At 58.3% G+C, this 22,791-nt stretch overlaps 2 protein-coding genes and 1 non-coding gene across 3 annotated transcripts; 1 reads left to right on the top strand and 2 right to left on the bottom strand.

Moving 5' to 3' along the window:
• Positions 1-1,575: 1,575 nt before the first annotated feature.
• Positions 1,576-1,649, bottom strand: TRNAN-GUU (transfer RNA asparagine (anticodon GUU)). Its single transcript has one exon. It is a non-coding gene; the product is annotated as a tRNA-Asn (tRNA).
• Positions 1,650-5,415: 3,766 nt separating this feature from the next.
• On the bottom strand, positions 5,416-7,957 carry LOC138684266 (RIMS-binding protein 3C-like). The gene has a single exon (XM_069777964.1). The coding sequence runs from the start codon at positions 7,955-7,957 to the stop codon at positions 5,882-5,884; it is 2,076 nt and encodes a 691-aa protein (XP_069634065.1). The 3' UTR covers positions 5,416-5,881.
• Positions 7,958-8,693: 736 nt separating this feature from the next.
• LOC138684262 (maestro heat-like repeat-containing protein family member 7) lies at positions 8,694-21,586 on the top strand. The gene is made up of 19 exons (XM_069777959.1): positions 8,694-10,047; positions 10,279-10,376; positions 10,565-10,651; positions 11,013-11,117; positions 12,277-12,442; positions 14,218-14,327; positions 14,774-14,923; positions 15,121-15,275; positions 15,370-15,514; positions 16,251-16,438; positions 16,527-16,664; positions 16,967-17,081; positions 17,389-17,523; positions 17,870-18,046; positions 18,720-18,875; positions 19,990-20,091; positions 20,517-20,619; positions 20,956-21,015; positions 21,283-21,586. Exons 1-19 carry the CDS (start codon positions 9,900-9,902, stop codon positions 21,426-21,428), a joined length of 2,484 nt encoding a protein of 827 aa, XP_069634060.1. The 5' UTR covers positions 8,694-9,899; the 3' UTR covers positions 21,429-21,586.
• Positions 21,587-22,791: the final 1,205 nt, after the last annotated feature.

Below are 22,791 nucleotides of genomic sequence, written 5' to 3' on the forward strand. Positions count from 1 at the left end.
GCCTGGGGACAAAGTGCCTGCAGGAGGGCAGAGGTGCTGTCAGGTGAGACGCCCCTCTGCCACGGCACCCGGGGAAGCCAGGGGCACGGAGGGGAGCCCTCAACCCCCACCTCACCTCATGGTCTTGCAGTCGCTTTAGCAGAGAAGTCCCGACGGCCACAAAGGTAGTGACGGCCGCAGGGACAGTCCCCGTCACCCCGCCTCTGTCCTCAGAACGCGCAGGTCTGGACTGGGAACGCACGCATGGGCAGAGAGCTGCAAGAAAAGAAAGAAATGGCTTTGCTGGCTGCAGGGCTTCGCACCAGGGAGGGGTGAGGATCTTCCCAGACTGCCCCAGCACTATCAGCCTGTGCTGGGCTGTACTGGCAAGAGGGAAGTCAGTGGGATGAGGGGAGGGAGTCTTCCCCTCACCGCGGCAGTGGGAAGACCACCTTGGGGGACTGGGCCCATCCTGGGCTCCTCAGTGACAGAACGGCAGCAATGCGCTGGAGCGAGTCCAGCACAGGGGCCCTGAGCTGGCCAGGGGATGGACATGGGCTCCGCAAGGAGAGGCTGGCAGGGCTGGGGCTGGGCAGCCCTGACAAGAGCCGGCCAGCCCAAGTCACCTCTGAGCGGTCCCCAGCTGCCTCAGGGAGAGGATGGAGCCAGGACCCTCTGGGACGTGCCTGGCAGCAGGATGAGAGGTGATGGGACGCAGCCCCCAGCACCCGGCTGGGACAGACACTGCCTCCAGCACGTATCAGACCCCAGCCTGCCACCAGCCCCTCACCTATGAGCGCTCTCATCCTCCGCATGGGCAGCAGGATCCCACGGATCGACACACTGCTCCTCCAGGCAAAAGCCATGAGAAACTGGGGCAGCACCAGCCCCAGGAGGAAGATGTAGAGCCCAACCATTGTGACCTCACAGAGGGCTCCGGTGACATGGGGACATGTGCTGGGGACGCAGCAGCACCCTGGGGACCCCCCCAGGCCCACAAATGCAGGATTTTCCATCACTTGAATTTGCTCATGGTCTTCAAAGAGTTTTAGCAAAGACTTGCTCCAGACAGCCCTTCCCAGCTCTGTCCCTGGGAAGACTGGGACTTCTTTTCTCTCTCAGAAGAGAAGACTTTTCCTTCGGCGGGGGACTGATACTGGTGGGGTGTCCCAGGCCCTTGTGCCTGAAGGCAGGAGTCTGGAGAAGAACAAGCAGCAGTGGATGGGGATCAAGTCAGGTGAAAGGCAGAACATTAAAGCAATTAAGCTTAGTAAGAGTAGAGAAATGAGTCTAATGACCATCAAGAAGAAGGAGAAATGTTTGTAGAGCACGCTACTGTTAGTGTCTTTAGTGAAAGTAGAACTGCAGCAAATTATGTGGTGGGTTGAGCCCAGGTGGGAGGTAAGCCCTGCTCCCCAAGCTGGGCAGGCAAATGAGAATAAGGAACTGTTGCTATCAGTTTTCTTTCCTTCCTGTGGCTTTGGTGAGGGGACTGAAGAGCCTGTGTTTTTTTCTAGAGCCATAGGATGCTTTGGGTTGGAAGGGACCTTAAAGAAGGCTAGAAGGCTGTGGCATAGGCAGGCAAGAGGGGAGAGGCGTCCCTGGGTGGGCTCGAACCACCGACCTTTCGGTTAACAGCCGAACGCGCTAACCGATTGCGCCACAGAGACTCCCAAAGGGAGCTCCGCGGGGCTTCCCAACGGCAGGCAGCTGTTCGGCCATTGCCAGGGAAGCAGAGCTTCCTCACGCGTAATGGTGACCTGGGAAGAGAAACACCACAACCCTCAATGCCCACCCTTCATCCTTGGCTCCCTGAGCGACGCACCTCCCCTCCCACAGCATTCCTGCGAGCACTCCTGTCCCATTCCCTGCCCGCTGCAGACCACCCACCTGCAATTAGCAAAGGCGGGCACCAAATTAACTCCTCCGGGAGCCTTGCACAAGTGCTTCGACCTCAAGAAGCACAAGAAGCAGCGGTACTGGGCACAGTACCCTGCAGGAGTTGGCCAGATGCATCCCTGGGGCTCTTACCTGGTCAGGAGACGCACCCCCTCAGGGTGAGCCACGGGGTCTTCCAGGCGAGCCCACACTCCCCGATTCACGAGCAGCCGCGTCCATTTCTGCGCCATGCATTTGCCCAGCATCAACTCGACAGCTGAAAGGAAAATCCTGGCAAAAGAAGCAAAGCGCAAAATAAACAAACCCAATCAAACAAAACAAGTCCAAACAGCACCACCGCCAGAAACCCCAAGAACTCTCAAATCGCAGCAGGTTAGGGGAAGACTGATCTGCAGCAGAGCTAAATAGCCCTGGAATGACGCTTCACAGCCTTCCAGACTGCAGCTAACGACACTGGCATTTTCTTCATGCCCCAGACCCACCGAAGCAGAAGAAAAGCCACGCCTCTAGACTGACTCCACGCTAGGTGTCAACCAAGGCCAACACCTCATACCTCTTCCCACCAGCCTTTGGCCAAGAATGACACCAGTGCCCGCAAGAGTCACTGCTCCAGCGGGGGTCCGTTGAGGGAGTGCAATGCTATTGTGCACACAAGGGGATGCAGGAGGCAAGAGGACGGCCGTCCGCAGTATGAGCTGCGTAAGAGCTTCCTGCCTGGGAGCTGGAGTTTCTCCATGAAGGAACAGAAGTAAAACCAACCACGACGACCGCTTTCCACATCTAGGAAGTGGGGCAGGCCAAGCCCTCCCTCAGCCCCACAAAGGCACATGCCTTGGCACGGGGAACTGAAGCCAGCCCCTCCATCTGCCCCTTCGGCTCTTTACCTGCACGGCTTCTCCACATGCAGTTGTTTCCAGCTGGTCATGAGCAAAAGCTGCCTCTCCCCACCCAGCATTTCACTGGCCCACCTGAGCAGGCTGGGAAGGAGGTGGGGAAGCAGTTGCCTGAGCTCCTCCGTGCTCCTCAGGGCAAGCACCACCTCGGAGATGGCACGGGTGATCTGCAGAGAAACATGACCAAGAACCACCTGTTCAGGGAAGGCCTTTTCCCTCCAGCCCGGTTCCCCCGCCTGCCCGGGGTGGGGGGTCACTGTCCGCACTTGTCACTGCTGCTTAGACCTCAAGAAGCACAAAGGGGCCTCGGGGAGGTTCTCCCTTCCACAAGATGTGCTTCCTCAACTGGGGTTTTTAGCATGCATGAATGGTGACTGGAGAAACGTGGTCATCCCCTGACAATGAGATGGAAAGCCTTAAGAGCTTCTTAACGTCTCAGTTAGTGATTGGGCAGTGACTGGCAGCGCGTAGGGATGCCAAAGAGGGTGGAGGGAACTCGGCAAGAAGCAAGGCGGCGGTTGAGGGTTTTAGCGCATCCTTCCAACCATGTGCGAACCCAGAAATGGGAAGCCGTTGATGTCTGTGGGTGGAGGAGGAATAGGTCTGCCCTGGGAACGTGACTGAAGGACTCTGAACAAAGGAGAGGTTTCCATCATGTGCGCGTGCCTCACCCGGGGAGATGGGGAATGCCCTCTGCTGTGGCGTGGCTAGACGGTGCTCAACATGCTCCATGAGCTGACCTGCCTCTCGTCCTCCCCTTCACTCCCCACACTTGGATGGACCTCAGGAAGCCTTTTGCTTCCTTCTAGGCTGGTTCATTCTTTCAATATCTGCAGTTCAGGAACTTGGCACCAAAGGCCTCGTTAACATGCAAAGTGCCACAAGAAGCCACATAATAGAATTCTAGAATCATAGAATAGTTTGGCTTGGAAGGGACCTTTCAAGTGTTACCAGAAGTCGGCACTTCAGAAACTCTCTAAGACTCAATTTTGGAGTTTTAGAAAGCAGGCATTCTTCATTGCATCGCTGGATGCACGGGGGATCGTTCCACCTATCGTGCATACCAATTCTTTCAACAGTTGAGATTATATACAGAATGGACATACATATTCACGATTTTTCCTGGAAACAACTAACATATTCATCTGAATTCCAGGAACTCAGTCATATACGTAAATGTCCTTGGCGCAGGCGCACTCGAGATCTTTGGTGATCTTCAGGGGTCCTCTGGTGGTCTTTGATAGTCTTCCTCACTTGTCCACTAGTTGACCCTTTTCTAGTGATTCTGCGTGGTTGGACACTACACGTTTGATACAACTTATGCTAAAGAATGTTCATTAGTACCTCTACTATCTCCCTTTTCTTGATATGCATTCTTTTGTCACAAACCACATTGACGCTCTGCAGCCGTACCCGGGAGAAGGCAGCCATTGTGCCCTGTCCCTCTGACAATGCAGCAGGGAAGCCTTGCTCAGCAGCACGTCTTCCTACAAACTGGACAAACTGTGAGGGTTGTTCTGACAGATGCTTTGGACGTGGCAGGTTTTGGAGACTCCTCCAGGAAACTCACACATGTGCACTGCCCTGCAGCTGGAGCCTTACCGTGTAAAGTCCTGGGAAGACTTCTCCCACACTGGGAGCTCAGCTGTCCTCCCACTGACCTCTCTCTACCTCGCTCGTCTCCCCTCACTACCTGCAGGCAGTGCCTTCAGCCCTGCTGTGCTTCGCAGGGGAGCTGCTCCTGGGCAGAGCTGTCTCTCACAAAGCGCTGCCCACTTGCTGGGAGCTCCCTCCGTCCCAGGAGCCCGGCCCAGCTCAGGAGCAGAGGACCAGCCCAAGGCTTCACTTTCTCTGCCTCTCCTGGGCTCCCTGCAGATGTCTCAGCTCCTGAAAGGCAGCGGAGTCACCCTTGGGGAATGGACTTTTTAGCTGACTGCAGTAATCGCCAATTGTCCCTCTCTAAAGAGTGGAGAGAGAGCGATTCCAAAAGCATGGCTTGTCCTACCAGAGCACAGATGTCTATGAGAGGTGTAGATGTTCCCCTCTGGGCACGGATATTCTTGGCCCATAACAAAAAGGACACACAGGCAGTGACAGGGAGGTGTTGGTTAAACGCTCTGGCTGGGCGGGGATTCAGCTGAAGCAATGCAGACATCTCATCCCCAGCTGGAAGCCCTGGGGATGAGGCAGGATTCAGATCCCCCCATGCATCCCACAGACCCACAGTGTTAAGGGATGTCAAGACTGGCCACCGCTTCCAGGCACTGCAGCCAAGGACCCCTCCCACCGTGCCCCTGGAGCCCAGACCAGTACCACCAGTACAGTCCTGCCTGGCTGCTGGAGCCCAGCCCGGTGCCTGGGGATCTGGAGCCTTTGCTCAGGCTGAGGGATGCAGCTGCCACTTTTCCGCTTGCAGGTGCAACTTCTAGCGAAGCTGAGCACGCATCCCAGAGATGCACACGCACAGACACACCTGCGGAGAGGACACTGACACGGCCAGTCACACAGACGAGGCGCTGCCGTCAACAGTACCCACATGGAGGACTCACACAAAACACAGAGACAGCCATGTCCCCTCCTCCTCTTGGGCTGCCAGAGACAGGAGGTCACTAGTGCAGGCACACACACAACACGCTGTGCGTTCACAAGCACACGCATGTTCACGGATCCCCAGAGTACCGGCACGGCCTCTCTGCCCTGCCAGTACCCCTGCCTGGATTCCGGCCCTCTGACCCACCCCACGAGTCGCCTACTTGCTGACTGGTCCGTCTTGGTGCTCCCTGCAAACGTGCAGCACTCACACATTCGTGGTGCAGGAACCCCACAGCCACCCAGCACAGACCCTCTGCCCACCTGATATCCCAGCCAGGGCCCGGCTGCACTGGGACCCACGCCAGTAGCTGGCACCACAAGCCAGGGGTGCCTACACCCCCCGGTTGACTCCAGTAGCTGGCACCCAGTCCACCCACGCCAAGCCCCCCAGTAGCTGGCACATAGTCCTTTCAGTACACATCCACACAGGATAGAGAGTGAGGTTGTGCAGAGAGATCGTTAGGAAAAGATTTAATAAGAACATATAAGAAGACAGGACAGACATCATCTGTGTCCTGCTACCAATCACTTGTCTCTGGACAGACTCCGGTGTCATCAGGTTGTCCGTCATCTGAAACTTCTTCAACAAGATTAGAGGGGACGAAGCCTCTTGTGCCGTCGGTCAGCTCTCCCACGTACCAGCCGTCTTCATCCACGTCTCCAAAGATGTACACGTATTGCCCAGCAACTAGAGGAAGCTCTAGTTCAGGCCGCTCATTGGGACCACTGAACGGATCGTAGCTGTATCGAGCTACGAATGCTCGCAGCTCCGCCGGTTGTTTTCTCATAGCCGCCAGGAGGATGGGCTCCTTGTCTGCAGCCCCGTTAGCCTGGCGCGGCCTGGAAATGATACGCTTGGATCTTTCTCTTTCCAGCCATTCAAGTTCCCGAAGTAGCTGCTGGTGTTGCTCGTTTAGCTTCTGATACCAAACCAGCTGGGCTCGAAACAGTTGCAGGGTTTCTTGGTGTTCCCCGTGTGCTTCTGCCTGAGCCCTCGGCAAACACTTGCCTTGCTCTTCTTTCCTCTGGAGCGCTAACTTTGTCTCCTCAAGTTCCTTCTCCAGCTGTTGACTCCTTTCTGCCATTTCTCTCATGGCTTCCAGTTTGCGCTCTGCCTCTTCCAGCTGGGTTTGAAGACAGACCTTCATTTGGATGGCAGCATCTCGCTCCGCTGCCACTCGCGCCAGTTGCCCTTTCAGGTCGGCATTTTCAGCTCGAACGTGTTCTGTCAAACCCATCTGCCCACGGAGGCGAGCATTTTCTTCAGCCAGGCGGGTGTTTTCATTTGTCACCTCCGAGAGCTGCACCTCTAACTCCTCGCCGGTTCGGCTGTGGGCGCTCACATGATCAGAGGCCTCTTCACCTGCAGCCACTTGGGCCTGAAGCTCCTCAGCTGCCTTCTCTGAGAAGTCATGCTGCTTGTCTTGTGCCAGCAAAGCTCCAGCAGGCTCTCCCATTTCTCCACCCCTCTGCTGAGGAAGCGATGCTGTGCACGGTTCCTCGGTGGGGCTTTGGATGGGCAGTGGCACTTGAGTGTTGATCAGGCAAACAGTGGTCGCCTGCAGTTGCCTGGATCTTTCTTCCAGCCGCGAGGCGAGGGCAGCTAGGTGAGCATTTATCTGCTGCAGCCTCTCTGCCTTCTTGCGCGCTTCTGGAGAGCCTTCCTTTTTCAGGAGGCGGTTCTCCATCTCAAGGGCACTCTGTTGCCTCTCCAGGTCTTCTAGAAGGCGCCGCAGGCGGCTGTTCTGCTTCAGGAGCACCAGGTCTTGCCCCTCCGGCACCTGGAGCTGAGCATCTGCCACAGCCTTGCACGTTGTTTGCTGCCCAGCGCTGCGGCTTTCCGGCGGTCTTTCCTGGGGTGCCGCCGGGGCCTGGGGCCCTTCTCTGCCAGAGGAGCAGGAGCTCTGCGTCTCCTGATGGCCCTGGTGCCCAGGAGGGCCTTCGGGCTGGGCCGTGCAGGGGGAGGCAGGCAGCTCGCCCTCGAACCGCTGCAGGATGTATTTGAGGAAGAGTCTCCTCTCCAGCTGCAGCTGGTTCTGGAGGTGGCGGATGCGGGCGGGCTGGTAGCCATCCGTCTCCCACTGTAGCTTGCTGAGGACGTCCTGGAGCTTGCTTCGGGCCTCCCTGCCGCTCCTGCTGGGCCTCACCATCTCCTCGGCCAGCTGCCGCTGCAGGTCCCGCGTCTGGTCAACGGCGGCAGTACATGCCTGCCGCAGCAGCTCCTGTCCCTCGCGGAGCTCAGCCTCCTTCCAGCGCAGCAGCTGGCGGGTCTCTGCCACCCGCTGCCGCTGGTTCAGCTCCTGCAGCCGCCGCGCCTCCTGAGCCTGTCGCTGCTCCCACTCAGATCGGAGCCGCTCTGCCAGGAGCTGCCGCTCCCTCTCCAGGGCCGCCTTCAGCTCCCGGGTTTCGGCAGCGAAGCAGCGGCGCAGCTCTTGGGTGCGGAGCCGCTCTTCCTCCAGCTCAGCCTGTCGCGCTTCCCGCTCCCGCCTCTGCTCCTCCTTCTGCGCAAGGCTGCCGGGGGCTTGCGCCGGGCCCCGGCGGGGCAGGGGGTGGCTGCGCGCCACCGGCCCCCGTCCCGCAACGCCCCGCGCCATGGCGTCGGCCACCAAGCGCTGCTGCCAAAGGTCACTGACCTGCCAAAGGTTGCGTTCCCTGGGTCTGCGAGGGGCGGCAGCCCCCTGACCCCGTTGCCGCTGCTGCCTCCCTTCCCTGTGCAGAAGCAAAGACAGCAACTGCCACGGCCCGGGTGGCTGAGCGTGGCCTTATATACCTGTCCCGGTCCCCTGCTCACAATGAGGGGTGGGGCAGCATGGCCTTCTATGGCATGTCCTGGCCCCTGCTCACAATGAGGGGTGGGGCAGCATGGCCTTCTATGGCATGTCCTGGCCCCTGCTCACAATGAGGGGTGGGGCAGTATGGCCCTCTATGGCATGTCCTGGCCCCTGCTCACAAAGGAGGGGTGCGGCATTTTACGTAAGAAAATGCCAAAAGACAAAGATGTCTCCGGAGACATGGGCAAGAGAACTTGACCAACTGACCTCTTCCGTAGAAGTGGGTTTGCTGCTAGAAGAAACCAGGCCAAACTGGCTGAAAGTGGCAAAGCGGCAGCAAAATTGTGCAAACTCAGATAATAAAGATGCATTAAGCATGTTTGCACGGGCGGGGTCGCGTGTACAAATGCTCGAAAGCGAATGGTAACAGGCGATATCATGGCCAAAGACAACAGGTTTTTTTCAGCCATCTTTCCCAGACCTTGTCCTGCTAAGCTGCCTTGCAGCTGGTCGCCCCCCCCAGCTCACTTGAGAGCACAGGGTTGTTCCTCCCCAGGACTTGGCAGGTGCCTTTAGTGACCCCCAATTGGTTCCTCTGCCCATTTTGCAGGTCCCCCTGGCTGGCAGCACCCCCACGTGGTGTATAAGCCCTGTACCCTGTGCCTGTGTTGCCTCTTGTGACTTCGGATCTTGTACCATTTATGTCTCTCTGTCTCTTGCCCCACTTTGCCTGGGCACCCCACATCTTGCTGAGGGTGGCTCTGTCCCACCCCCACCATTTGGAAAATGAAAACCAGAGCTCTATAGGAAGTAGAGGTGTAGAAGAGACCAAGCTACAACTTTTCCATCTTAAATATAGGAGGAGGGTCTGGAAAAGGACTGAGAGAAATCTACAGTTCAGGTTTTGCAGCCTACACTAGCAGTGGGATGTTTGCTCCTCCTCTACTTGCAGCAGGGGGCAAGAATGTAAAGTGACAGGGTGTTTGGCAAGATGACAGGGAATGAATGTGCCTGACCCTGTCAGGAAGGCAAAGCTTGAGGCTGGTGTAGATGGCCGCAGAATCATGAGCTGCTGCACCAGTGATGGTATTGTGGGGACTGCGTCCCCTCCTTTATGCTGTCTCCTCCCAAATGCAAAGATCCTCTTCCTAGATGTTCAAGCCAAGGAGCTTCTGCATGCAGCACGGTGGGTGCCTGCACATGCTGTGCTCATGTGTAGCTTATATGCCACAGCGTGGACGTGCTAGTGGACACGCACAGCCCGGGTGGCAGGTGACAATGGAGCCCTTTGTGACTTCCTCTGTGACACTGTGGGTGCTGCCTAGTGCCAGTGTGGCTCCGGCCCTTCAGTGTCCAGGAGGACGGCAACGGGATAGGGCAGGAGCACAGGGCTGGCAAGGAGCCCTGAGTGATGTCTCGTCTTTCCCCGCCACCCCCGGCATCCCCGCGGGACCAAGGCAATTCCGTGAAGTTGCCTAGTCCCCAACATGGGTAAGAGAGAGGGGCTGGGGCTGGGTGGGCACCCTGTGGGGGGAAATGTGCAGGAACATGAAAGCCCTTTGTGATTTCTCTGGCATGAGCCTCTGCCCAGCCCCCTGTGAGGCTGTGAATATTCACAGCCTGCCCACAAACCTCCATCCCCAGATTTGCTGCTCCTTGAAAAGCCTGTCCCACGCATCTCCCGGTTCCTGCACAGCCCCATTGGCCCCCCAGGCTCTCCCTGCAGGCAGTGCAGAGTTGGGGCCAGGCGACATGGCCTTGCCCCATGCCCACCCCACATGGCCTCTCCTCCTTCCCCAGGATTGAGCAGAGACCCCCCAGCCAGCCCCAGCTGGCCTGGGAGGCAAAGGAAGAGAAAGACAGCCTTCCACTGAGCTCTGATGAGGTGTGCATGGTCCCGCTGCTGCAGACTGGTGAGTGAGGGACGTTTTGCTGCTTTGCGGTGCTTCTGCATGGCAGCCGGCTGCTGGGCCCATCCCAGGCCTGACCAGCATGGGAGAAATACGATGTCAGTCCCCTGTTTCAGACCACCAGCCCAGGGCTTGCTTTGTCCTCGGGAGCTGGCATGTGGCTAGACGCAGGGTATCGCTGTTTAATCTCTCCTGCCAGCACCTTCAGCTCACCCTCCCGCCTTGCTTTATCAGATCCCAAGTCTGATTCCTGCATCCATCTGGATCTGCCACCAAGTGAGGAGAAAGACATCCAAGAGAACGTCAAGGACTCTCTCAAAGACTCAGGAGAGGTACCTACAGAGACTGCCATCTGTCTTGGGCCTGCATCTCCTTCCAGCTCCTCCCATGCTCAAAGATCACTTCCTGGAGGGCTGCTGTGTGTGCAAAGCTGGGGGCAAAAAACAGAAAAAAGACACCAAGTTCCTGTGGGTAGGAGGGATCCATGAAGGAGCCCCACAACCTTCTCTTCTCTTTGCAGGACCTGAGCATTCTGGACAACTGGCTGAAGGATTTTCTATTCAACCCTTCATCCTCCAGCTTCTTGGAGCAGCAGAATTTCTTGCAGGTCTGGCATTTCCAGAGCAGGTCACAGCTTCCCTAGTACAAACCCCCAAGGGAGGTTTCTGCCCCAAAGTCCTCTGCACCTTGAGGGGTACAGAAGGCCACTTTTGGAAAACAGCATAGAAAGGAGCGGAGGCTGCAGTGGGAACAGACTCTGGCTACCTCCCTGGACATGGCAGATGGGTGTGGCGACTCTTGCCTGGGGCTGGGAGGGGCTCTAGGGACGTGAAACCAGTGACAGGCTTTGCTGCTGTTCCCGGGAAGCCTTGGCAAGTGCTCCGATCCCTGCCAGGCACTTAGCAGAGCTGCCACTCCTGGAACAGCTGCCAGAGCCCAGGGCAGAGCATCGGCTTTTCTTCTCGCAGGTCCTGCTGCCCTTCACAGAGTCCCAGAGGCCAGACGAACGTGAGAAGGCTGTGAACATCATTGACTGGCTGATCAGATCATTTGTCAGCCCTTCCTCTGTGAGGGTAAGGAGCCTGAGGTCCAGACAACCTCCAGTCACCCCATCACCCCTTCCCAGCGTCCCAGGATAGTCTGTGGTTCAGGGCTTCCTTGGAGGGAAGTCTGGGCACGGGCTAGGGGACTCAGCAAGGTGCTCTCTTGAGTAGGACATCTTCTCCCCCGTCTCTATAGGCTTCTCTCTGGCCCCTCTTCTCTAGGGCAGGAGCCAGCTCTGCTGCCCAGCCTGCCCAAGTCAGAGCTGTCCTGGAGCATGATGTGATGCCTGGCCTGGCAGCCCTGGGCTGCTGCCCAGCAGCATAGGGGTTCAGGGCCCACAGGGCTCTCTGGCACGTCCCCTTCCCTGCAGCCACCTCCCCACTGCCTGCCACATGCCCAGGCGTCAGCCCCAGGACACGTGCTGCTGTCCTGCAGGTGCTGCCCACCTGTGCCGGGGGGAGCAGAGGAGCTGGGCAGGAGCAGAGGGCAGGTGGCTTGATGTGGCCAAAACGGGGAGTGGAGCTCACGGAGGCAGGGGCACTCCGCAGGCTGTGGGAGGGAGGAGGAGTGGTGGTGGTGGTGATGGGAGGGCAGGATGGGGGAGACGTCAGGTCCCAGTCCTCATGTCAGCACCTCCATCCTGTGGGCTGAAAGGCCCAGTGGTCAAAATCCTTCAGCTGCAGCCTGGGATGGAGTGAGAAAGCAGTGAGGGGAGACAGCCAGCCAGAGCTGTGGGCTGCGTCTGCTGGGCAGAAGCAACAGGAGCTGGCAAGGGAGCCTGGGCCTGAGGCAGAGGAGCCTGGGCTGTGGGCTGGAGAGCAGGGAAAGGCAGCAGAAACAGTGGGGCTGCAGGGGAGGCTGTTCCTGCTTGGGACAGCTGTTACTTACCCATCCTGCTACTGCTGCATTGCATTCCCTTCAGGCTCTGCTCTCCCCTTGCCACAGCTGCTGCGCTGGGTCAGGGGCTGCTGAGAGGTGCCCCTGCGCTGGGCGGAAGAGCTGGCAGCGTGCAGGGGCTGGGGCACGCACCTTTACAGCCCTCTGATCCCTGCTGGGTGCAGGGCTGGGCAGATCCTGCAAGAGCTCTGCCTGCGGCAGCACCCAGCCCTGCACCAGCTCTTGGGCTAAAGGGTTTGGCCCCAGCTGCCATGCTGTAGCCCCGCTACCAGTGCTTCCTCCCTCCCTCAGGTCGGTGTCTCTGGTAACCATCACCTTGGTGAAGAGAAGCTTTTCCAGGACCTGGGCAGGGTGGTGGGACGTCTCATCCTGTGCTGTGCTCCCAACAACCAGACGATCCGCTTTGCAGCTGCAAATGCTCTTCAATACCTCTACAAGTTCACCCTGCAACAAAGAAGTAAGAGAAACAACGACAAGTTGGGTCCTTCTGGGCAGAGAGGCCAAAGCAAGGCCAAGCAAAGCACCATGCCACCTCATCCATTTTCCTCAGCTAGAGGAAGGAACAAGAAACCCTCCCAATGCCAGAGTAGGGGAGCAGCTGTGCTGCATCAGCTGCAGGGCCCACACAACCCAGCATCAGGGTAGTGTGTGCAGAAACAAGAGGACATGGATAAGGTGATAGCCACGCACCTCTCTGGGGTCCCTTAGCTCTTGCCTTGTGAGAAATAGCCAATGCTCGTGCTGTAGACATGTGTGCTGCTTTAAAAATGCAGGTACCTCACAGACCTCATCCAGGACTGTTACCTCCCTTGAAGCAGTGGTTCCACAGCTGCCCTGGTTAGCAGGGGACTGAAAAACTTCCTGCTGCAATGGTTGCCCATCCTAGAGTTTCTGTCCTGCTTCGGACTAGAAAGTTCCATTAAGCTCCACCACTTCTCTGCAGCCTAAGAAGCAATTTCCCCTCTTCAAAGATAAAAAGTCATTTTATCACAGAAGACAGCCAGGTTGGCCAGGAATGATTTACCATTGGTAAAGCCATGGTGTTTCTCATCACCTTTCCCTATGGCTGCAATAGTTGCCTTTCCCCAGCTGTTGGGACCTCATCTCCATGACCTTTTAGGATGAAAGGAAGCAGCCTTGCAAGGGCATCAGTCAGTTCTGACACCTGACTAGTCTCAGGCACTCATCTACAATGAGTTCTTATGTGGACTGGGTTCTGTCAGTAATCCCTGACCCAGTTCTTACCCACCACTGGCAGTTCTCTCCTCTGAACCCTTCCACTTCCCACATACTGCCTTTTTGTGTTGGAGCTCTGCCAGGAGTTGCCAGCTTAGCCAGGCCAGTCTCCTGACATGTCTGCTCACTTGCCCAAGTGTTGGGGCGGACCATCTTGTGCATGGAGGTCGCTGTCCTTTGGTAGTCTACCAGCTTCCCTGACCTCCTTTGCCCTTCACAGCTGGTTCCCATAGGAGCCCAGCTGAAGAAGCTGAATGCTCACCTGAAGTCCAGGAACTGTTCTCTGCTGCTCTCCTTCCTCACTCCTCTCGGGACTGGAACCCCACTATTTCATGGCCCCTACAGCCATGATTACCATGTCACAAAACAATTTTTCTGTGTTAGTGAACAACAGATTCAGCTGTGCAACACAGTGGTTGCTCCCTCCAGTGCCTGTAGAAAGAAGGTCTCCCTGATGCCCTCCAGAAATCTCTTTAACTGCTTGTGTCCTAACACATTGCGAGCAAATCCTCTGCTTCTGACCCACACGGTCTCTCCCAGACTGTTGGTTGTCCCATATATCTGAGGTGCTCCTTCATATAGGAGGCAATCCCCCCTTCTCATCTTCCTCATCTGTCCAGAAGAGCTTGTATCCATCCACCGCAGCACTCCAGCTGTGTGAGCCATCTCCCACGTCTCAGTTATTCCAACTGTGTTTTACTTGTGCAACTGCATGCAGAACTCTAGTTCCTTAGAGTTTCCCGGGCTGTGAGCATTTGTATACATATGCTTGAGGCAGGTGCGTCTAATCCTTCTCCATCATTCCTGAGGTCCCTCTTGTTCCCATCACTCGTCACCCTTTGCTTTACAGCCCTGTCCACTTCCTTCCCTTGACTGTAGGTTGTAACCTCCCTCCTCGCCCATTCCTAGCTTCAAGCTCTTTTCACCGTTTGGTAAGCTTGTTGGCAAAGATCCTACGTCCTACCAACTGTTCTGTGTTTTCTTCCCCCCGTTTAGGCAGGACGCTATCAAAACATAATCCAGAGCATCCACAGCTCCAGAGGGAATGGGAAGCTGAGAGCGCTTCCTGGCTTTCTTGGCACTGTGACAGCAGTGACATTGCTATGGTAATGAGCTCCTCCCTTACTGTGACTCTTGTCCATGGCATCAGCAGGAGACCTGAGTGAACAAAAGGATCCAGAATCAGCGGGACTGGCATGGCCTCGCTCTCCCTGGTGAGAGAGGGTTCCTGCTGTCCCTGAGCAGGGACTACCTGAGGGTGGCACTCCAGTGTCCCAGCAGCAGCTCCAGTGCTCCTGGCCACCAGTGAGCCCTGGTTCTCTGTCGGGCCAGCGTGCTGTGCCCATGACCCCAGCCCTGCTCCCTCACCCTGAGGGCCCTCTGTTCTCATCCTCTGCCCTGCAGTGACTGCAGCCCCTGTTTCCAGCTTTCCTGTGGGCAATGGTGCCAGCACTGCTGGGCATCTCTCAGCAGAGCTGCTCGCACAGCTCAGCTACGCAGCACAATCAGGGCACTCAGCGCGACGTCTTCCCTCCCTTCCTTCTTCCCGTAGGTGTTTGGCATATACCTCCAGCCTTCTGAGAGGACAGACGTGGTCCTCACAGCCATTGACGCCATGAGAGACTCCAGCATCTGTGACAAGCAGGTGGCCTGCAGCTTGCTCTACATGGCCATGAGAGACCCTGCCTCCTGGCTGATAGATGTAAGCAGCCTGCAGCGGGATTTTGCTGCCCATGAGACCTTTCAGGCATTTTCCCTCCCAAGCCCGGGTGTCTTGGGCACCTGAAGCCATCCATTTCAAGCCAGCAGAGAGGGATGGGAAGGGCAGCAGTTTCAGTGGCAGCTGAGGAGATGGTTGCACTCCAGCGGCAGCACCATCCTCACCTGTGTCCCTTCCAGGCACGAAAGATCTTGGAGTCTGTCCACAGAAACATGGAGTTCATCTGCACAGTGACAGCCCGGCACAGCCTGGAATCACTCCTTTTCCTGCTGATCAAATGGCGCCCCAAGGATACGGTCATGAGCCTGTTGAAGATCACTCCATCATGCGACAGGTACCAGCCCCGACAACCCTGGGGGCTTGTTCCATAGCCCAGGCACGGCGCGGTGGCTGAGGCTGCCCTGCTAACAGAACGCTCTGGCTTGCAGCACTGCCCTGGCCATGTGGGAGGTGATGGTCTCCCTGCCCAGCACCTGGGAGATGATCTGCAATGAGCTGCTCAGTGTGATCCAGGACCAGCTACCGCAAGGGCAGTTCAACTCCACAGAGGACATGCACGGCCTTCCCTCAGCTGTGAGTGACCAGAGCAGGTCTTGCTCACCTTCAGGGCTGTTCATGCCTCCCCAGAACAACAGACACAGCCCCTCCTGTCTGCCCCCAAGCAGCCACCTCCTCCCGGACTTAGGGACACAGGCCCTTAGGGCCAGCAGGCACCTGCCCAGCACCAGGCTCCCCTGTGCCAGCCACGCAGGGCTGCCCCGTGCTGCTGGGGCCCCGGTGCACAAACACGAAGTCTGCCCCTGCCCCGGCAGCACTCTGCTTCCCTGCTGCCTGCATCCCTGTGCCCTGCTCTGCAGACTGGAAACCTGGGGCAGGGGCAAGAGTTGGGGCAGGGGCTGCTCCCAGACAAGGGCAGGGGTGCAGACTGGGGCAGGGGCAGAGAGGTGCTGGGGTCAGGGCTGGGGCAGAAGCCAGAGTCCGGGCAAAGGCTGGGGCTGGGGCAGGGGCTTGGCTATGGCAGAGTCTGCACAGGCTGCAAGGCCTGAGCCTGGAAACCCAGGAGGGTCTGCAGGGTACAAAAGGCAGGCCATGCTAGCCCCAGGAGGCTTGTGGTGCCCACGTCAAAAGCAAGAGCTGAGCCCCCGGGGCTGCTGGGTCTTGGCCTTGGCCTGGAAGCCAGGTTGCAGTCTCCATCAGAGTCTCTGTGGCCCGGGCCAGTGCCTGAGCCAAACCCCATGTGCTGCCCGAGGGCTTTGGCAGTGCAACAGCAATGTCTTTGCAGTGAGTTGTCACTGTGTGTATTCCACAGGCAACCAAGGTCCTGTACAAGCTCATCCAGCAGCCCATCTGCCAGGAGAAACTAAAAGCACTCTTCGCCAAGGTCTTCATGGGCCTGGTCTTCCAGATTTCATACACTGCAGAGCTCCTACAACACACCACGGAGATTTTCTGGACATACAGCGAATGGCATCAGGCCAATCAACCCAGCCCTTTCAGGTGCTCCATCCCCCTTCCCCTGCCATTCCCCTGGGCCCTCGGCCAGGGCACATGCTCTGTCTGTGACTGGACTTCACTCTGCATGCAGGTTTGCAGTGGAGGCCATTAAAGCTCTGCTCTGTGCTGCTGGCTATGAAGAGCATGTCCTGAGCATCCAGAAGGAGGGCGGCTGGGACATGCTTCTCGGAACTGAGACCCACCACAGAGGAATCAGCTTGCTGGCCAGGTGAGAGCCCCTTTCAGGCAGCAGTGCCTCCGCAACGCCACCCGTCGTGGCTGAGAGAGGGTCCCCAGTGTGCCAAGGCACAAGGCTGCAGCCGCAGTGCTCGTGACAGAGCGGTCAGACTGGAAAGGGCGTTCCTTGCTTGGGGAAAGACCAGGGTGCTGTGAGCAAGTTGTGTAGAAGCTGTAGCTGAGTGCAAACGCACGTCCTGGCCTGGGGCGTCGTGACTAGGCTGGGCAGTGCAATCCCAGCAAGGCTTTGCCTGCCCTGCTCCATCCCAGTGGTGCTTTTCTTTCCCTTTCTAGAGAGATGAGTAAGAGCCCAGTTGATCAGCGATCCTCCATGTTCCAGCATCTGCAAGGGATTCTTGGCTGTAGGAAGGAATTCCAGATAACTTTTGCCATGACTTTCTACGTTGAGGTAGGCCTGGTGACAAGCAGTGCCTCTCTGAGATGCTTCTGAACCCTGCCCTTTTGCCGACACGGCTGCAGGGTGGGATGACAGTCACCGGAGCTGGGACAGAGGCGGTCCATTGTCAGTACCTCTGGCCTCGACCCATTTCTGCTGGGGTAGCACTCACAACCACCGGCATGTCCACAGGCAGAGCTTCCCCCAGGATGGGCTACGTCAGGCCCCCATGTCCTGAGCTGGCAGTGGGAACCAGGAGCGGCACAGTGCGGGGAGTCCTGCAGGCTCTGCCAGTCTCTCGCTGCTGTCTTTGTTTCAGCTGCTGGCCTGCGATGACCTTAAAAAGGATTTGAGTGACCTGGTCCTCCTCCAGTCGTATATGACGTATCCATGCCACATAACACAAGCGCTGGTATTCAGAGGTATCATCACACTGTCAGAAAAACCTGAGATGGTGAGCAAGGCATAGTCAAGTGAAGCCATGTTGGCAGCCTGGGGCTGGGGCAGTGGGTAACGCAGTGGCTTGGGTCTGGCTGAGAGTAAGGAGGTGGGTGTCAGAAAAGGGGGTGGCTGAGCAGGGGACATCGAGCCTTTGCTGTCCTGCCTTCCCTTCCCTACCCCTGCTCTCCCTCGTCCCCATCAGCACACATGTGGCCACCACCAGAGAGCAGGCTGCTGCAGCGATTCCTGTGCCACCTGCCAGGAAGCTGGATGGGAGGCTGGTGCTCAGTGAACACAGCATTTTTGCCAGGGTGGTCTTCCAGTGCTTCACCATAACAGAAATCCTGTGCTTCATACAGGCAAGAGAAATGCATATCCTGCTGAGCGACATCCTGAGGACTCTGAACAATGGTGACACAGATATCAAGATGAAGGCCTTGCTTGTCTTCAGAAACCTGCTGAGACACATGAAGAGGAAGGAGGCCAGCCACATCACTCTGCAGCTGGCAGGGAAGCTCCTGCCACTCATCGATGACGTAAGGCTGCTGTGGGAGCCTGAGCCCCACAGATGGGTACTCTGCAAGGACAGCTGCCCTCCAGCCCAGCCCTGCAGGCAGGACTTGGGCAGGGCTGCTTCCCTCCTCACGCCCCTGGGCTCTCATGGGATGGCTTCTGGGCTCTGCAGCCCAGTACAGCTTCTCCTTGGCAGGTGGATGCCTCTGGGTGACCCGATCCCCCTGCGCTGGGGCTCGCCCCTGTGCAAAGCACCAGCAGCCCAAGAGCTGCTCGGAGCCACGAGGGCTCCCCCAGATGCGCTGTCAGGCAAGACCAGACGTTCTCCCCAGGCACTGTGGCAGGGAGCTGAGGTTGAGCCTGCGGTGTGTGTCCTGCAGGCATTGCTGAGGGGCAGCCTGGTGTCCTCCTCAGCCCATCCCCGGGGAGTGCTGCTCTGACATAGCTGGTGGTGAATGCTGGAGGGCTGGGAGAGCACTTGGAGGCACAGCACCACCTGACAGAAACCTCTTGTGTGGCCTTTGATGGGGACCATTGCCCGGGGCCCTTCAGCCCCAGCTGCAGATCTGGCCCACAGCTCCTCTGTGCAGAATCTGACCCTGGAGCATCTCCCCTCACATCCACCACCCTAATGCCCTTGATCACCGTGGGCAGGGAGAGGCTGTTGCTGAAATCCCCCGTCTTCCTTCCTACCAGGAGTCCAGCCAGCTGCGAGAGCTCTCCATCTGCCTCTTCAGAGACATGATGGAGACTGTGGTGGGGAGAGACAAGAGACGGATGAAGAAGAAAATCCAGAGGGTCCTGGTCCCGCTCTTCTTCCATATGAATGACCAGACTGGGAGTGTGGCCAAGGTACAGATTTCAAAGCTGAACAGTGACAGGGGGAGGGGTCACAGCGCTGGCCTGGGCATCGGGGGTGATGGCTGCTGGCAGTCGTACTCTGGGAATATGTGTAACCTCGGGGTTGCACTGCCCAAGTCACTGAGGACAGGGTAGAGCTCCCCTCATCCCCTGCACCAGTCCCACCACTGCCTTCCTCCTCCCCCCGAGCCTCCTGCTGCAGAGGTGGCCAGGGTGCTGGGGTCCCCTCCCAGCCCTGCTGCCCCCATTCAGCCTCCCCCAGCACAGCCCAGAGGAAGGAAGGGTCCCTGCAGAGCCAGCACGAGCACGTGAGGAGAAGCTGGCATGGACATTTCCCAGACCTGCCCTACATGGTCCAGCAGGGCTGGGCAGCAGCCCGTGGCCACCGAACACACAGGTCCCTACAGGCTTCCCAGCTGTCCCTGCAGGTGTCAGAGGCCAGGACTTCGATGAGCCCCAATCCCTGTCCCCCAAGGGCTGTGCCCAAGAGACCCCCAGATGTTTCGGGTAGCTCCCTAAGAGCAGGATTGAAGCACTGCTCACAGAGATCACCCTGCGTCAGGCCAGGGAACTTGGTCTGTGCAGAGGAGTGGAGAACCAGCTTGTTCCCCAGCCTGGAGTGAGGAGAGTGGTGGGAAGGGAGGTACGGTCAGAGGAATACTGGTCATACATCCCAGGATCAACCCAGCTGGAGCCTCAGCCTAAAGGAGCTGGGGCAGCCCTGGCTGGGGAGCCAAGCGTCCTGCTGGGGGCTGCCCACGTGAGGTGCTGCTGCCTCCCTCCTGCCCTGGTGTCTATGGGACTGCTACTCTCATGGCCTGCAGCCATGGGCCCACACCTCCCTTACCCTTCACTCTGCCCCCAGCCCTAGCAGCAGCTCAGCAGCTCTTGCGGATGTCTATTCTGCTGGCTGGCAGAGTGCGGTGCGTGAGGTGTTGGCTGCCCCATGTCCGTGCCTTGGCCATTAAACCCAGTTCAGACTCTGTCCGCAGCAGCCTCTTCCCATAACAAGCTGGGAACAGCTCGCAGCCTTGCCAAGAGGAGGGGGATGCCAGGTCTCCTTCTCAAGCTGTGGTGCCATCTCCCAGCTTCTGCTGCTTTGCAGGCCTCTGGTGAAGCCCTCCTCACTTGTGCAGACCTCCTGAAGAGGAAAAAGCTCAAGCAACTGGCCCAGACAAAGCAGACGTGGAGGATTGGAGAGACCTTGGTGAGGACAACCCCAAAGCCCCAGGGCCCAGGCTGGACAAGGGATGCCCCATGTGCCCGGGGTGTGGACTGTGCAGCTGTTGCTCACCGGCCCTGCTCCAGACTGGAACCCACAGCCTGGAGCTGCATCCTCCTTCCTGTCCCTCAAGTATAGAGCCCCCAGGGCTTCTCCTCCAGGTCCCTCTCCGCTCCCACCCCTGGGTGCTGAAGGAGACCCTGGCCCACCTGGGCCCTGGCAGCAGGACGGAGGGGCCTCAGTACTTCCGGGCCCCCTCTGCCTGTGGCTCTCCCTGAACTTCAGCCCCACAGGGCTCCTGGCTGGAAGAAAGGAATGGCCTGGGGAGGAAGGAGGGTGATGGGAAGAGGCACTGGTCTGGCCGGCTGGGAATGGTCTGTGCTAGCCCTGTGACCTTGTGCTCTCTCCAGCTGGTGCAGGACAGGAGGAGGATGGAAGAATACCTGCATCACAGCCTGCCATACCTGAAGGACGCTCAGGCCACCTTGAGAGTGGAGGCCATCAGATTCATTGGTGAGCCCCAGCCCCCAGGGTCCCTCTTCTGACAGCCTGGCCCCAGTCCCTGCCACTGCACTGGCAGCAAGAAGCAGCCCTGTGGCTGCCAGAGCCTCGGCTGCCCCATCCAGGGCCTGGGCAGACAGGGGCTCTGTGCCTCCCTCACCCACCCCTGCCCACGTAGGTGGGCTTGGTGGCAGCCTTGCTCAGTCCCACTGCCCTCGGGTAGTCTCCTTCCCTGGGGTCAGCCCTGCTGAGGGGGAGGAGGGCGTGCAGCTGAGCTGGCAGGGCCAGGGGCTGCGCTGCCAGCAACATGCTGGCGAGTGGGAGGTCTGATGGGAGCTCTGTGCCTAGGGCTTGGTGCACGGCACCTGAGGGACCGAAATGAGGAGGAGCTACAGGATATGTGCAGGGGTGAGTAGGGGCAGTGCTATGCTGGCTCGGGCTGGTGGGGCAGGGGACAGAGCCTGGGCAGGGTGTTGCTATGCCTTGTCCTGCTCCAGGAAAATGCTTCAGGGGTAGAGGAACGTGTCAGAGGCATTTCTGAGCAGCAGCTTCCAGCTGATGATCCATTGGTCCCACCTGCTCCTCCTGGCCAGGGAAAGAGACAGATGGGGCTGGCATGGGAGGGTCTCTGCGGACAGCGGGGTTTCACCACTGCTGTCCTTCGTTCTGTTGCAGCCCTCCAGCCCTTGGTGAATGATGCAGAGTCCTCAGTTCGTTCCCTGGCAACTCAGACCTTGCTGATCCTGGCACCTCGGCAGCCAACATCAGGATGGTCCCTACGAAGATTGTGCTGTGGGCTCTGCAGAGACAGGGAGAAGTGAAGGTCTCTCCTGGGGAAAATGGCTGCATGGAAATAAAGCTGGAACAACCAGCCCAGTCCCATGGTGTCCTTCACACAGGACATGAGCATGCTGAGCAGACAGCATCATTCCTGGCCTCTACTGCTGCCTGCAGGACAGCTCATCTCTCGGCACACCCTGGCCCCAGTCTTGTTTTACAACAATTTTACCTCTTGTTTGGGCTTTCCCCCAAAAGAAGCATGTTTGCTCACCCCCTGTGCAAATATTTTTCTTTAGGGATGCAGAGGGTGAAGGGGAAATGGCAGACCCTGGAGAAATCGGGATTGCCTGGAGAGCTGCCCGGCACCCCGACTTCCCAGTAGCTCATGGCAGCACAGCACGCGCTGACCCAGGGTGTCCTTGCACCAAAGCCCTAGCAGCACTGCTGGAGACCACAAAACCCAGAGGGGAGGAGGAGGGAAGCTATAGCCCAACCTTCCCCTCCTGAGACATTCCAGGGCCTGAACAAATGCTCGGCCAAGCTGCCGACTCGTCATTCATGCCAGTGTTCTGAAGTGGCCACCTCTGGCAGGCTCCTGGCTTGCACATCTTTGCCCATGAGCCAGGGGAGACGTTTCCCTGTGGGAAGAGCTGTGCCCCTGTGCCCTGCCACACCTCCTCTGGGCTGCTGGGGCCGGACTCCCAGCCCTTTCAGCAGCTGGGCTGATCTGGCCATGGTCGGTGCCATCAGCCAGGCAGTGGAGGCAGCGTGTGCCAGGCTTCCCACGGCTGCCTTCCCAAGGCCTGGAAGGAGGGAGGGCATCAAATCCCCAGCAGCAGAGAGCTCCTCACCACCCCAGGCCAGCAGCTCCCCCCAGCTCTGGGACCAAGCCCAGGCTGTCCCCTTGGGGTCCCTGGGGAACCTCTGCTCTGCCAGCACGCAGCAGGCACTGCTTCGGCAGGGAGAGAAGGAGGCAATGGGCTGGGAGTCCAAGGGATGCCTTGGCACACCGCTCGTTCCAGCAGCAGCAGCGCCGACAACCCTTTTCTGTGCTGGAGTCCAGTCCCTCCTGTCACCTACACAGAGAGGTCGTTTTGAAGGACAGCAGCATCTTTAGCCTGGCAGCTTTATCTCCAGTGCCAGTCTTGAGTTTCCATCAAGCACCCAGAGGCTGTCACAGCAGACGGAAATTACTGACCCCCCCGGGGTGGGGGGTCACTGTCCGCACTTGTCACTTCTGCGACAGCCTTGTGGCTCAGGAGTACCAAACTGCCCTGGCTCCCCACACTCCTTGAGGCCGGGCCAGCACAGCGCCCTGCGAATCTCCACGGGCACCCGCAAAGGGCACCCGACTCCCTTGTGCCCAAGTGTGAGTTAGCAAGCAGATGCCAAGCTGCAGAAATG

Source organism: Haliaeetus albicilla, unplaced genomic scaffold (assembly GCF_947461875.1).
Source record: "Haliaeetus albicilla unplaced genomic scaffold, bHalAlb1.1 scaffold_139, whole genome shotgun sequence".
Lineage (NCBI taxonomy): Eukaryota > Metazoa > Chordata > Aves > Accipitriformes > Accipitridae > Haliaeetus > Haliaeetus albicilla.